Source organism: Perca flavescens, chromosome 2, assembly GCF_004354835.1.
Source record: "Perca flavescens isolate YP-PL-M2 chromosome 2, PFLA_1.0, whole genome shotgun sequence".
NCBI lineage: Eukaryota > Metazoa > Chordata > Actinopteri > Perciformes > Percidae > Perca > Perca flavescens.
This window is the reverse complement of record NC_041332.1, coordinates 8,647,656-8,663,808: the sequence shown is the minus strand read 5'-3', so window position 1 is coordinate 8,663,808 and position 16,153 is coordinate 8,647,656. Positions and strand designations below refer to the sequence as shown.

The window sequence follows — 16,153 nt, the reverse complement described above, 5'->3', positions numbered from 1 at the left end:
GAGGCCTGCTTGTGTTTGTAGCTGACTCTTCACTACGTTGTCTAACTATCTAGCTACCTAACTCTAGAGGGACCTGAGAAGTAAGCAAACCGCTTTGAACCTCCGTAAACCTCTCACTACACCGCCTGAAACTGGACCCTCGACATTTCCGGGATGGACACAAAATGCCGCGCCTAACGGGGAGGGTGAAGCCAAGAGAGCTAGCTTGCTATCAGCATCCGTTTGAGTCTTTGAAAGTCAAAACCATGAGGTTTTGATTCAAACTGCGTGAAGCCATTTTGATTTCTGGCAACTACAAAAAATCGCTGTATGTTTGAATGTGATTTTTAAGTGACCAAGCCCATACCGGATGTGATATTGATTTCCCCTACGTGTCAAGTCTTAGCAGTCTTGGCTATTTCCTCACCGTGGCCCAGTCTCAAAATCACCGCTCTCCCTGTTTCTATGCTAGCATGGGAGCCGGTGGGACTCGAATTTTAAGGCGTAGTGTGGTTGATCTCAACTACTACAGAGGGTAATGGGCAGGGGGGGGGGGGGCTAAGGGCGAGGAGAATGGGGAGTGATGAACGTGACTCTGATACAGAAGGCACTGTGGCTCTGTAGGGGGTTTTGGGGAAGCGTCCCCACCTGCCGTAACCTCACTCGATGGGAGGTGTGGGCAAGAGGGTGGTTTTCGGGGTTTGCGCCCTTTGACTTCCACCAAACAGATCAACACCCCCTCCCCCCCCTATCCCCATCTTCACTACGCTATGCTCAACTACTAGGCCTGGAGGCAACACATTTCGGGAGAGGAGAGAAAGATGGGGAGGGAAACGGGATCACGTGGAAGAGGGACAGCGACAAAGGTGCGTGAAAGAAAGGGGTCCGTCTTCACAATTTCACAGATCCATGTGCTGCTGTTGCAATAATGTATTTTACAGTACCACAGCGTTGCAGATTCTTCGCCGAAATAATACGGATGGATGGGATAGGATGCTTATGAGGTCTGCATAGAGTCAAAACACGTGGACTGGGGTTTGTTTTCGGGCGTTAATGCGACTGCGGAGAAAACAGTAAAAGGTTTTAAGAGTAGCAAGATCGTCAACCGTGTCATGAGCATGAACGGTATGCAAAATAAATAAATCTCTGAAACTCTATACTCTGTCTGTTATCTATAACTACAGCTACTGTATTATATCTAGATTTCTATGTAGTTTATCATCTATATTTATCTATACTTTATCATCTTGTCCTAGAGTTATTGAATATTCAATAATTGTTGTCCCTCATAACAATAAGGATGCAAATACTACACTAAGTGTTTCTGTCCTATGATGCTTTTTGTGTTGCTCTCTGGCAAGCTGAAAGAACAGACGTCAAAGCAAATGGACGGAAAAAGATAGACGAGGAAAAGAGAGGTTGATTGGATACTGAAGTGGCTTTTGGCAGAGGAGGTTTCAACTTTGCTACAACCTCATTTGATTGGATTGGTTTCGGTGACTGTTCTCTGGTTATCCAGACCTGAGAGAAGGGTTTTGGGAGGGGGGGTGGGGGGGGGTGGGGTCAGCATTGGCACAGACAGGCAGACAGGAGGACAGGCCGAACAAACGGACAGATATGGCGTCTCTCAGGCTACATCCATGTTCCCTGACTAGGACTGGACTTTATCTATATATAGATATAATATAAGAGACAGGTAGAAGTGGAGGTTTCACTCCAGGTCTAGAAAACAGGATGTGGCCCCGGAGGCTGTCCTGTAGAGAGGGAAGGCAGGGCGGATAATGTGCGCTTATAACTGCCCCCTGGTGGCAAAAAAAGAGAACAACACCACTTAATACTGACACCAACACTGTACCAAACAATACTGTGCTGTCACTGCCGGCAACCTATTGCACTACAAAACTTCAGAGCCAGATAGAGGGAAAAGATTGAGATTCGTAGTTGGCTGAAAGTGGAAGAAGAATTCAACCTCGGTAGAACTTTAACTCTGCGGTGTAAAAATGCAGACCCACTCGTCCACATTCTCAATGATTTGGTCTACCTCTCTCTCTCCGAACACGAATTCTTGATCTTTGGGTTGGCTTATCAAGAGTACTGAGTGAAGTCAGGTACTGAAGATCCCCTGACCTCTACCTCCATTCTGAAGTGAGGCTTTATCTTAAGAGTTGCGTTACAACACGCAACGCTGCTAAGTGAATGTTCCCAAGATTGCCCCCGAAAAGGTTGCAGGAAGGCATCAGGAACCCGGTAAACGTCATTGAACGGGGGGGATTAAAACATAACGGATGTAAACAAGATGGACATAGCATACTTAAACTCCAAATAACATGACAACAAATCTACAGCGACAGTTCCATCAATCAATCAATCAATCATTCAATCATCAGTATCATCATCACTGTCATCGTCGTTTTGCATTGACATTGATATCATTATTCATAAGACTATCATCATTAACAATAATAAATCAAGTGTGGTAGAAGTCCGCTTCTCTCCGCTCTTTCTCCCTCTTGTTTTTACAAGCACAACAGGAAACTTAAGTGTGATCCTGCAGTGTTTCCCGTCTTCAAACAGTTTGTGGAAACGTAGCTTTTGAACGGCATCGGCAGAAAACGGAGAAAAACTAAATTTGCCGAGCGTCAAAATCTGTTTTGGGTAAAAACGAAACGGAAATTCCATTTGAGATGTCAGAGAGGGAGAGAGTCTGATAGAAGAGAACTTCTTTTGTAAACCTAAATGCAAAGTTTCCTATAAAGCCCCCAGGTCCCACCCACACCAGTTAGATTTCCTCTCTAGTATGTATTTAATCAATCATGCAGGTTTCCATCAAACTCCGAAAAAGATCAAAGGAGGCTGAGCGAATGCAACAGAAGAACCAAGCTCCAATGTCCGAAGAAGAACAAGAAGGAGAAGTAATCGATAGAAGAAATACTGAAGAAATTAGTCTTTTTCCCCATCCCTCCTTTCCCCTCCTCCGCCCCATTCAACTGCGTGATGTCATTTCCCGTGAGGTCATCCCTCGCCTTGCACCGGGTCGGGTAACCGAGGAGGAAGGGGCTTGACAAAGTGTCCGACTCCCATCTCAAGTTATCTGAGACCCCCCCCATAGCCCAACTAAACAGGAAGTGAGCCCACATGTGCCCCCCCCCTGCCCCCCTCAACCACCACCACCACCGGACAGGAAGTGATGTCACACCAGTTCCGTCAGCATTAGGTGAGTCTTTAACAGTAAACAGAGATGATAAAACTCATCAAATATCAGCCAGCGCTGTGATTGGCTGGTTTTTGCAGTATAGGCGGAGCTTCCTGGTTCTGTCCCTTGGAAAGGAAAAAAGGTTAAAGATAAAGTGGTTGTTCTCCCTTTTTTTTTCTTTTCATTGTTTTGTCATGTAAAGTTTCATTTTGTTCTTCATTGTTCAAGTTTGATTTTCTGGAGGCATAGCTTGGCATGGTAAGGGTTAGGGGGTCCTGGCTTTTTGTTCATTTATTTTTCTTTAAACACATCTGTTTGAGGAGCAGAGTCCAAGCAGTGGACTCTGTGTTCCAGCTCATGTTCAGGCTTTTCCATCAGCAGACTGGCCAGCGACAGATAGCACACATCTGACGAAACCAGAACAATCACATGACTGGGAGAAGCGCTTTTAGGCCTCGTAAACTGCGATCATCCGTGGCCATTTTGCACGCTTCTCCCTCGCTTCTTCCTCTTGCAGCCCGGCCTTGCTGGTCAAGCACAGAATTCTGGGAAGTGTAGTTCTGAGACGGAGAGAGGCAGAGGTAAACTGTGCCTGGGCCTTGCCCCCTAGTTGTCTTGGCTGTCTCTTTTTCATTTCATGCGTGTGCTGCTCTGTCACTGATTTCAGTCTCGCGCAAAATCTCCAACCCGCCCCCCCCTCAACATTTTCACCAACTCTGCTATATTAAAAAAAGTCTACATATCCAAGGCCAGAAGCCAGAGCACCGGAGGCTGCTATTCTTCTCCTCTCCTGCCCTTATCCCTCGCTTCCTGTGGTCGCTAGCACCAGTCGTCCTCGTCCGTCTCGCTATAAGGTTCATGCAGGCCCTTGCGGGGCCCTCGGGCGTGGGGGGGGCGGTGGTGTGGATGGGGGGGTGCCCCGCAGGGTCCCCGCCGATGTGGGGAAGGCGAGGATGAGCGGTAGCCATTGGGGACCCTGCGTGGATGCGGGTGAGGGGGCGGAGGGGGCCCGTGGCGGGCAGTCCTAGGCGAACGCGGGTGAGGATTTCCCCCATGTGGGTGCGGGTTGCCGTGGGAGAGGCTTTGCTCGTAGGCGGGGGGCTCATGGTGCCGCTCGTACTCGTAGTCGCGCTCGTAGAAGGGCCCGTTGCCCTCCAGGCTGTCCCCGGGCGGGGGCCCGCTCCAGCGGCCTCGGTGAGGGGACCTGGGCGAGCCGTGGAGGGGCGAGCGCGGGGACTGGTGCCTGGGGGAGCGTGGCGAACCGTGGCGGGGCGGGGAGGCCCCGTGGTGGGGAGAAACCTGGCGCGAAGGGGGTCGGTGGTGGTAGCCTCTGTCGTGGTCTGGCGGGGAGAAGTGTCTGGGGGAGGGCGAGCGCAGACGGCCCGGCCCCGGGGGGCCGTAGCTGGGCTTGCGGACAGTGGGGGAGTAGGTGACATGCGGTCGGGGTACAGCAGGGGTCTGGGGTAGCTGGCGACGGCCTCTCCGCGGAGTGCTGGTCCCCGAGGTGGAGGGGACCGGGCTGCCGCTCACCGAACTACTGCCCTACAGCAAAATGTAAACAAGGAAAATCAAAACGCACCACAACAACAACAACAACAGAGACCAGAATAGATAGAGTGGTGGTGGTAGATAGATAGATAGATAGATAGATAGACAGACAGATAGATAGATAGATAGATAGATAGATAGATAGATAGATAGATAGATAGATAGACAGATAGATAGATAGATAGATAGACAGATAGACAGATAGATAGATAGATAGAGAGACAGATAGATAGATAGATAGACACCATTGAAAATCATTCAAAAACATAGTGATGAGGCAAAAAATTGACATCAAGAAGCAACACGTCACATTGAAGAAAAATGGACAGAGAGAGAAACAGTGATAAAGAAAAAAGCATAACACAAAAAAAAAAGAGAGATTGATATACATAAGTTGGTGTATGACTTTCTGTGAACTGTGTTAACAGTTGTCGTGGAGGGTGCAAAAGACAGGGGTTAAGGATCACTTCATAATATTATGAATGATTCACCTCTGGGCTCAGCTCCTTGAAACAGGTATACTGGGATTCAAACCCAGGCTAATACCTGAGAAAGCCTACCCTACTGTGACTACAGGATTGAGTGTAATGTAACTAGGTAGGATGTTTAAGTACCACTGTCCAGCCCTGAAGTATCCACAATGACCGTACAGAACATCCTCGAGGCTATTTGGCCTTTTTAATCCAACCTGTATTGAGTAAAAAGCTTTATATAACGTCATCTACATATATGGAAATTAAGAAGAAAGAACAGGAAAGACAGTATCGGGAGGTTGTCCCTAATTTTGGCATTCATCTCGGTGTCTGTGGAGCCCACCTGTCTGTGTCCACGTCCATCAGGCCCGTCGCTGGGTGAGCGGGACCAGTGGCGGTTGTGGGGGTGCCTGTGGGAGTAATCGTGTCTGTCAGGGCCGTAGCGCTCCTTGTCCATGGAGCTGTGGTGGTGATGGTGGTGATGGTGGTGACGACGGTCCTTGGTCCGGCCGCGGTCCCGCTCGTGCTCCTTGGGTGGAAGGTCGCCCGACTGCGTGGTCGTGCTGAGGTCTGTGCCCAGACCTAGCAAGGACATGTCTCAGTTTACATTGGCAAAAACAAGACCACTTGTGATTTTGTCAAGATTTGAGCTACCTGAGGTGAAGACATACACATTAGGATTACAACATCACCAATAAAATTAAGATTACAATATCCCCCCATAAATCACTACGGTGGATTAAAGATTGTTTTTTTCATGAGGGAAAAGTAAGGCAAAAGACAAGTTAATAACAAGTACTGGATTTTACAGAAAAAAAAAATTGATTGCAAAAATCAATTAAACATGGCAGTCAAATGTACAGCGACGAAAACTAATTTAAAACAGCATCATCTCTACTGGGTGCAGGAAGCAGATGAGAGTCCTCACCATCAGATTAGAGAGCTCTCCAATTATAGAAAAGATTTAGAGTTTAACTGTGCCAGCCCTGTTTCATTCTATTTGCAGCTGAAGCATGCAATTTGCACTCGCAATTAGTGATGAAGTGGGCAATGTTCTTTTCAAGGACTTCTTTGTGCCAAGGCTTGACTGACATGAAATTGAGTGAATATGATAACAACTCTGCTCTCTTAGCTCAATAAATACACAGATTTCTCTTAATTGTCTCAACAACTGCTACTGAGTTGCCCTTGGCTGTAACATCATCACTGGATGTCTATGTTGTCTATGTACAGTACAGGCCAAATGTTTGGACACACCTTCTCATTCAATGCGTTTCCTTTTTATTTTCATGATTATTTACATTGTAAATTCTTACTGAAGGCATCAAAACTATGAATGAACACATATGGAATTATGTACTTAACAAAAAAGTGTGAAATAACTGAAAACATGTCTTATATTTTAGATTCTTCAAAGTAGCCACTCTTTGCTTTTTTTATTAATAAGGAAAAAATTCCACTAATTAACCCTGACAAAGCACACCTGTGAAGGTAAAACCATTTCAGGTGACTACCTCATGAAGCTCATTGAGAGAACACTAAGGGTTTGCAGAGTTAGCAAAAAAAGCAAAGGGTGGCTACTTTGAATAATCTAAAATATAAGACATGTTTTCAGTTATTTCACACTTTTTTGTTAAGTACATAATTCCTTGTGTTCATTCAAAGTTTTGATGCCTTCAGTGAGAATCTACGATGCAAATAGTCATGAAAATAAAGAAACACATTGAATGAGAAGGTGTGTCCAAACGTTTGGCCTGTACTGTATGTGTTTATTGTCAATTTTAGGAAATCTGAAATTGTGGCTAAGATGTATCAAACTCCAGTGTCTCCATAACTTCTCAACAGAAATCCTGTTGTGTACTCTCATTTTTTTAAGGACTTAATCTCATATCAGTCAATGGTTTTGCCTAATCACTGATTTGGGAAATAATTTAACAGGAACTTGCGCTGACTGTGCTCTGGCAAACACGGCTCATAGGAAAACGTTTGAAGGACCAACTCTTCCTGAAACCATCCAAAAGGCTTGCACAACAATATTGTCTCGTTAATAAAACCTTAAAGGGATATGCCACCGTTTGTTGAAATAGGGCTTATCGCGGTCTCCCATAGCTGTAGATAGGTGGGCCAACGCATTTTTTGTGCATGCATTGTTTTGGTCCGGTGCAACACTGGCAGCGCCACTGCTAGTTAGCTTAGCATAGTGAATGGAATCCTATGTTGCCGGTTAGCATGTTGTGAGTAAAAGTGAGCCAACAAAAGACAAGAAAACAACCTAATTACTTGCACTGAGACAAAAAATGCGTTGGCCCACCTATCTACAGCTATGGGAGACCGTGATAAGCCCTATTTCAACAAACGTATTCCAAAGCGTATTCCTTTAAAGGCACTATGTGTAGAATCGGAATGATGACTGAATTGTATGACCCTAGTAGTAGTATTAAAATGCATTTTGGTAGACAGCTATGCCTGCTGCTAAAGTGTCTGAGGAATGGCCATGTTGTTTATCCTCTGTATGGTGGCCATTTTAGGACACTCTCAGCTTATCAGGCCCAACTTGACATGTTCAGAGACAGGCGCTAAAACGGAGCATTTCAGACAGAGGGTGAAGACAGGTATATTCAGACAGACAGTATGAGAAAAAAAGTGATTTTTTGAACATTAAAGCGTGATAATATGTTTTAGTAGAAACCCAAAATACAAGTATGAACCTGAAAATGAGCATGATATGGGACCTTTAACAGACAGAAAGACATTACCCTACAGCCACACCAAATATCTGTTCAACAGCTACGCCAAAAGAATAAGTACTCCTACAGTAAGTAAGTTGCGCATTGGAGACATGATGGCACTTACAGCTGTAAACCTTTAGACGTGCAGATTTTGCAGTTTGTCAGACGTTAGGTAGGCATTAAAGGTAGTACATAGATGTCTACTATGAGTGACTCACCCGTGTCGGCGTCAGTGTATCTGGTCAGGGAGCGCTGTGAGGCCCCGTGACTCCTGTGTCTGTGTCTGCGTCCTCCCCCGTGTCTCCCCTCCTCAGACACCACCCTCTCCAGGGAGTAGTCGTCCAGCCTCACGCCCCGGCCCGTACGCCCGTGGACCAGGCTGGAGGTGGAGCGGCGCATCGGACTGGTGTCAGTGATGGTCTGCGAGGGTGAAGGAGAGCGCGGAGAGAGGGAGATGTAGAAAGGGAGAGGGGACGGACAGAAAGGGAGAACATATGGTAGGAGACGGTGTGATAAGATGAGGAGAAAAGAGATACAAAAAATAGTGGAGGAGAGAGAGAAAAAAAGAGAGAAGGAGAAAAGAAGTGAGATTTAGTGCATCCTGACTGGTGAAGTCCATCCTCAGCTCTGAGAAGGACGACACTCAACACTCACTTTGCTGACTTTTAAGGAGTGTACGACACTACTGCAGCGCTGTGGTTGAACGTCTGTCAGATTGTGCATTCCTGTGTGTATATGTGGATACTGAATGACAATATCTGACTTGGGTCAAACAGCAGTAGCAAATAACTCATGGTTTAGGAAGGTGGTGCACCCATCTGATCTGAAACAAGTACTATTTGACCCATCTTGAATCATATATTGGCTCACAGTGTTTGCATTCTAATAGCTTGACCCATAGCACCTGAAATCCCTAACTACTAAGCCTTTGACAAGCACATGTAATACCATGCTTCTTCACCAAAACGTGGAGGAATGAAACAGACGAGATAAACAAGGAACTGACAGGAAGAGAAGAAAGGGGCAGAGAGACAGAGAGCAAGCATGAAGGAGGGCCATAGAAACCATGCCTCACATGCACCGGCAAATGGCAGCCATATTTCAGTTAGATCATAGTCAGGTTGGAAAGCCTTTTTTCCCCCTCTTTTTCAAAGTTAGTACTATAGTAGTAGTCATCAGACCAGCAAAGAACAGCAGGTGTTTGATGCTGGTTAGAGAAGCGATGATTGGACAAAGACCCTGACATTACTGTTATTTTCCCTCACATTTTTTGGTAATATTCAAAATAATTCGATTTTTTTTCTTCATTCAAAAAAGAAAATAACAAAAATCTCAGTGTAAATTCTACCAAATTATTACTGGTTTTAACACATCAAGTGACACATGCATGAAGCACATACACAGACACTTGTAATAGCGGATTAGTAGCAAAAATCTGGCTTAATTTTAACTAATGGATCAACATAATCTTTCTCCACGTTCTACTTGAATTTATTAAGATATTTGTCATTATTTCCTCTCCTATTCTGCTCATCAGAAAAAAATATTTAGACATAATTAAATATATTTTTGTCCAAAGACTGCTTGTCTCGGTCATTTACGTCTCATATAGGTTTCCCAACACCATGTACAACAGAATGACATAAATCAAATATGGCAGCCACGTGGATAAGGTAAACTGACATTCCATAACCCTTGAGTCTGGTCAAAATGCTCTGCAAGAACCCGACAGGAAAATCAGGAAAAAGGGATTGATTGTTGTATTGCAAAAATATTTTAACATAAGGGTGTGACATGTTCAAATCATATCAGTTAAATCAAAGTCAAAGCATTGGCCTTTAAAAAAGTGACAGTAACTTCCTGTCCTGTATATTAGGACTATTTATAAATCTGTTTGAAACTGTCTAGTAGGCTACTATGTGTGTAAAGACATAAAAATGTGATGCGCAAACTTGCTGGAATAATTTTTTATCTGTTTGTGACTGTGTTTTTGCATCAGGCAACATGTCAGGTAAACAGTGAGGTACAGCAAAGCATATAAAGGAACTGGCTCAAGTAATACATAATGTCTTGATTGTCTTGCTGGGTTCATTCTCAGGCTCTTCTGACCAGGACAGGACACTGCTCACACTATGAACCCCCGTAAAGCTTCACATCACCCTGATGAAAAAGCACATGTCAGTCCGTAAAGCAGCAGCCCGGACAAAGACCCAGACACACACAAGGAGGATTCACTGTCCTGAGAGGAGCTGCACTCCACACAGACAGTGGTCTGTACACTCTCCGAGCAGCCTAACACAAGCCATGCTCTGGGTAGCCGGCAGCACAGTGCTACACTTAATACACTTACACACATGCACACGCACACACACACACACACACACACACACACACACACACACACACACACACACACACACACACACACACACACACACACACACACACACACACACACACACAAACTTGAAAAGGATGTGTTACTTTTCACATTTTCTGGGTGTCTATTTTGGAATGACACGTTTCTTTTCAATATTTATGTCATGATAATGAGCCTCACTGTTCCATGGGTTGGAACTAGGGATGTAATAACATTTCAAAACACTACATTTTGTCAAAATGATCAGTGAATACTTGGATTGCCAGTGTTTTCATGCAGCTGCGTGACTTCAATATAGCATTTCAGTCTTTTTATTACATTTATTTTAAATAAACGTAATCATAGAGCACCTTTCATACAAGAAATTGAATGCATGAGTAACTCAAATGAAATGAAAACAAGTTAAAAGCAAGAAAAGGCAATTCAAACAAGTTAAAATGTTAAAAGAAGGAAGTCGTATTACTACTGTTAGTACTACTACCTCAACTAACGTTAATACTTATATCATTACTAATACTTCTGGTTTTTAGAGGCACACAGCTGTGTCTCTTTGCACTACTTTTCCAGTCACTGTTTACTGTAGATGTATATGTCTTATTTTGGGATGAAATTGATAAAAGACATATCACAGTAACATTATCAATCCGGTGACTTGTGTGTATAAACAAGCTGTTGGCTGAATTCATTTTTACATTACACCCCTAGTCGTAGCAAATGATGCGCTGAAAAGTTCCAAACAATGACGTCATGCAACGTAAGGGAGACAGAAGTGCTGAACATGACACAGCCACTCTGTCTCTGTCCAACTTTCTCTCCACCTTTCAGGCTTTGGAATAAAGCTTTCCCTCATTGGTACACCGCTTGCTCCCCATCACATCCACTGCGAAACTCAGCTCTGCCACGTCATGCATGACTAATGACATGCCGGCACGCTGCCAATCCCCCCGTACAGGCCAACAGTCGCACATCAGGCCAGTCCATGCTTATGTCTTACACTGTTGACCCGGTCTGCAGCGATGCAACCAACTACAACGCACATGTAACACACACAGAGGACCACAAACACACACACGCACACACACGCGCGCGCACACACACACGCACACGCACGCACACGCACACACACACACGCGCGCTGCATACAAGCAGAACTCCAGGGAAAGTCATCACAGAGAACAAACAATGGAGAGCAGAGCGACCTCAACATGAGCAGACACGGGTGAGAGAGAAAGAAAGAGGGAAAAAGAAAGAGAGACTGGGGGACAGCTTAGAGAAGAAAAGGATAGGTAGAAAGAGGGAGAGGTGATCGAAGTAGATCTGAATCGTGACAATTAGGCCACAGTTGATTCAAAGAGCTTGGCGGACTACGTGGGTGGGGTGGGGGGGGGTTCACTGCATCAACACAACTCAAATTGTGTCTCTTTTTAGGTGCAGAGAAGCACAGTAAACTCACTTCCGAGCGGTTTCATGTGACTGTCAAAACTGTATTATGCAAATACTTGATCCCAGGGAAAAGAGAGAACATACTGTATATAATATGAGCATTTGTCTTCCTAAATAATTGTGACAAGGCACCACCTGATATTTGATAGCGAGCTAATTTACTGCCTTTAGTAAGGACACTTATACTGGATGTGCCGTGTAACCCCGACCCACTACTGTAGATACACTTGAGTGTGCATGGGTTGTCTCAGGCGCTCTGTGTCCGGTGTGTGTTACTATACTGTACATCCAACACTGGTTATGAGTGTTGTGGACGTGCACAGGAGAAGAGGTAAGACTGAAAGTACAGAGAGAAATGTTTGGAATGGAACTAAGACTGACTGCCGAGGAAATTGCTAACCCCACCCATTGGTCCCCCTTAAATGTCTGACTCAAGACCGTGCTCCTGGCAATTACAGAATACAAATATCTTGAATGGCTATTGATGGAAAGAAATGCACAGCATATAATAGTATCAAAAATGGGGTTTAATTGAGCGAAAACCCAGAGGATATTAACGTGAAACTGAATGTCCTACTGCAGTTCACCCCCAGTTTGAAAAATGATTGACAGAAGAATCAATAGGGGAGGGAGAGAGAGATAGAGAGATAGAGGTACATACACTGAGGTTATTTCCGCGAGGCCTGTGTCTCCTCCGCTGCAGAGCAGGCAAACACAGAGATGATACGTAAAGCAGAGCAGTGTAGCACGCGCGCACACACACACACACACACACACACACACACACACACACACACACACACACACACACACACAGAGCATAGGCCCGACATAGCCGCCAGGACCGAAAGAGAATAGAGGCAGAGAGACAGAAATGAATAAATATATAAAAGGAATAAGAAACAACAACAGAGATATGAGGAGGAGAGGAGGGGGGGGGATTATGAGATTAATTTGAGTAGATAAAGTTTTGGAAGGGAGGGGATAGGAAAATAGAAGGAGAGGGATGTAGGAAATGTAAAACGGAAAGGATGAAATAGAAAGTTCAGAGGTTAAAAGGAGGAACAAATGAATGGTGAAGGGGGGGGACAGAGAGAGGAGAAAGAGAGAGAACCTAGTTCATTTAAAGAAGGCCAGTGCACACGTATAAGAGCCAGGTGGGTGTGCCAGTGAGCGGGAGAGGACAGAGGACAATATCACTTGCAGAGGACAGAGGACAATATAAGATGCATGTCCACACACACACACACACACACACACACACACACACACACACACACACACACACACACACACTAACACACACTTACCGAAACAGCATGAGCTCTCTGTAAGGCAGAGCAGTGTTAGAAGGCAGTAAGTAACAGTGTTATGACACACATATACTGTACACGCAACACACACGCACACACACACACACACACACACACACACACACACACACACACACACACACACACACACACACACACACACACACACAGGTTCTACACTCCCACTGAAGTCTACCTTTATTTATGTTCAGCTACTATCTAATAATATTAACACCACGACTTGTACTGTATGTTCCAGGACAAAACTACAGGCACCAAACCTGGGCCAGGTAGTGCTTGTTTTAATGAGCATGGACTGTGTCCAAATGAGTGGAGCCTGCCCAAAATATAAAGAGAAGTTAAGAGAGAACGGATTGTCCACTCTCCATTTGAAAGGACAAGTACACAAAGAGTGCATTCACAGCTAAAATTGCATTTGGAGAGTGAAACGTGTTTTTGTTGTGTCGGCTCTAAGCTCCGGCATATTGGATTTAAAATGAGACAATAACTGCAGTATGGGTGTAAAGTGCTAACCGTCAGCTTTAATTTGAGGGTATTTTAAATCTGCGTCATATAAACAGTGTAGGAACTGTTTCCAGTATATTTTAGGGGACAAAAAGCAAGAGAGGCCTAAGTAACATCGTAACATTTACAAAATGATTGCACATTATTACTGTCCACACTAACAAAAGTAAAGTGTTTTTTTTAAGTTTTAACTCTTGCTCCAAAATAGTTCCACCCTTCTTATAAATTAAACACTTTGAACACTAGAAGAATAAGAAGAATAAGTAGAAACTGCCCTGACACCTTCTCTACTCTTGTCACACTCCTCTGTGTACGTGTGAACATCACACTTCTCTTATACGCTCTCCTATCTCATCCTCTGAACGCTCATACAAAAACACTCCATGGAGTTACCAGAATACCAAAGTGAGAGCAACATGACTGGATGCAGTGACATGTAGGAGTATGGAATGAATGTGTGTGTGTGTGTGTGTGTGTGTGTGTGCGTGCAACTGCAGCCAGAAGCTTCATGGTAAAGTCCTACATGGAAAATATCTTCTGAATATCACAGGTTGTAAATTTCAACACAAATTCATGACGGGAAAAAAAATCTGCAACCCACGAGGGCACGCAGATGTGCTCTATGTGAGCAGGTTTATTTATTTATCTTTGATTATTTTTTGGGGGGCATTTTAGGCCTTTAATTCCACAGGACAGATGAAGACATGAAAGGGAAGAGAGAGGGTGAAACAATTCGCCTACAGGACATGAGAAGTGGACACTTGGACAAGCAATGTCCCTGTATCGTCCGCCGTATTTTCTATTTTAGACCTGTAACACAGATATAACCCTAATCAGAGATAAGGACATCTCCTGTTAAGGTCAACCAGAAATTATTATTAAGAGCCCTCTCAAAGTCTAAAAGCCCACCAAACCTGCTGGAAGAAATTCATGAGATCAGATTTAAAATTCTGTGTGTAATTAGGATTTTACAGGTTTGCACCTGTGCCTGATCTCAGCTTAAATTGCAGAATATGTAAATATGATTGGCCCTATTTTAACGATCCAAGTGCATGGTGTGAAGCACCTGGCGCAGGTGCGTTTAGGGCGTGTACGAAACCACTGTTACTTTAGACTAAAAAAAGGTTCCGTGTCTTAGTGTCGTTATTAATCATAGGTGTGTTTTGGGCGTAACATGCAATAAACCAATCAGAGTGTCATCTCCCATTCCCTTTAAAAGCCAGCTGCGTTTGGACCTTGGCGCATTGCTATTATGATGGTGGATTTGCTAAGCAGGAAGGAGAGATTTTCAGGAGAAGAAACTGATCTGCTCATCCGTGAAGTGAAAGCGCGCGAGCAGATCATCTCATAATACTATTTCATATTGTAATATATATTTTTTTGTGTGTGTAACAAGCATAGTGCGCGCGCGCTGTGCACGAGCCTAGTTAAAATAACAATGAAATGCTGCGTTACTGACTTCAGACCAGGTTTTTTTGGTCAATGGCGCGATCACTTCCCCGCTGCCTCAAGATAGCATTACGCCAAGAATGCACCTGAACACACCTCCCTGTAAGACCAGCGCATGGGCGCGCAGGAGGGTGCAGGTGCATTTGCTATTTAAACAACGCGGGCGCTGGATGGGAATTTGACAACTGCGTCGGTCTTAAACTAGTAAAAACACTTGCGTCGGGCTTTGCGCTGCGCTGGGTGCAAGATAGGGCCCCAAAATTAATTTTGTTCTCTCTTAGTCATTTTGTAGTTAATAGGAAAAGGAATGAACTGGGATCTAACCATAAAACCTCTATAGTAACTTCTATAACACCCCTCTGTCTCTCAACCAGTGTCAACCAGAATGTACCATAAAATGATTTCCAAAGGCCATGAAATGGCAGCCTACAGTTTTTATATTCTTTTCTTCATGTGGTCGTATCCGTTTCAAATCATTTTAGCGCATCACACTTAATGAGTCGGTTGTATTTTCTCATTTTCACTACTGAAGAGAGACACTAACTCTGGCCACAGTTTACACAGGACAGACACACCAAGGATATAATGGAAATGGGTTAGGGAACAGGAAAAGGTTGGAAGCGACAAGATATATATATATATATTATATATTCTATACATATAGTGTAGGTCTTCTAGAAATGTATTTCTAGATATATAATTTGTATACATATCTAGAACACTTATCCAGCACTCCGACCCGTTTTGCTGCCTGCTCCGGTGTTAGCATGTACCGCCGAGAGAGCAGCTGTTTTGGAGCTGAGCGGCGGTGGGTCGGCCGCTGGATGAGTGGAGCGTTTTTAGAGTGAGGGTGGAGGAATGGTGGCAGGAAGGGAGGGAGGGAGGGATGGGAAGACAAACAGGAAGACTGGACAGGGAGGTGAATTTGCAAAAATGTCTCACTGCTTCTTTGCATCCTGTCAAAACATTTTGTAGGAAGTGAACCATGTTTCCCATGCAGAGAATTAGAGCCATGATTAACAAAAAAAACACATGAAATCACTTTCAATTATTTTCTAAGATATTAATATGTATTATATGAATACATAATGACTTAAGATTTTTTTTAAAAGAGAAAAAAA

General features: G+C 44.2%; 1 protein-coding gene across 1 annotated transcript in view; it reads right to left on the bottom strand.

Annotated features, from left to right (window-relative positions):
• Positions 1-3,991: 3,991 nt before the first annotated feature.
• cacna1ab (calcium channel, voltage-dependent, P/Q type, alpha 1A subunit, b) overlaps positions 3,992-16,153 on the bottom strand; it is a 153,706-nt gene continuing 141,544 nt past the window's right edge. Inside the window, exons 44-46 of the mRNA XM_028565696.1 lie at positions 8,141-8,342; positions 5,537-5,775; positions 3,992-4,714 (exon numbers count right to left, since the gene is read on the bottom strand). Coding sequence (XP_028421497.1) covers positions 3,992-4,714; positions 5,537-5,775; positions 8,141-8,342 — 1,164 coding nt within the window. The remainder of the gene's footprint in view (positions 4,715-5,536; positions 5,776-8,140; positions 8,343-16,153) is intronic.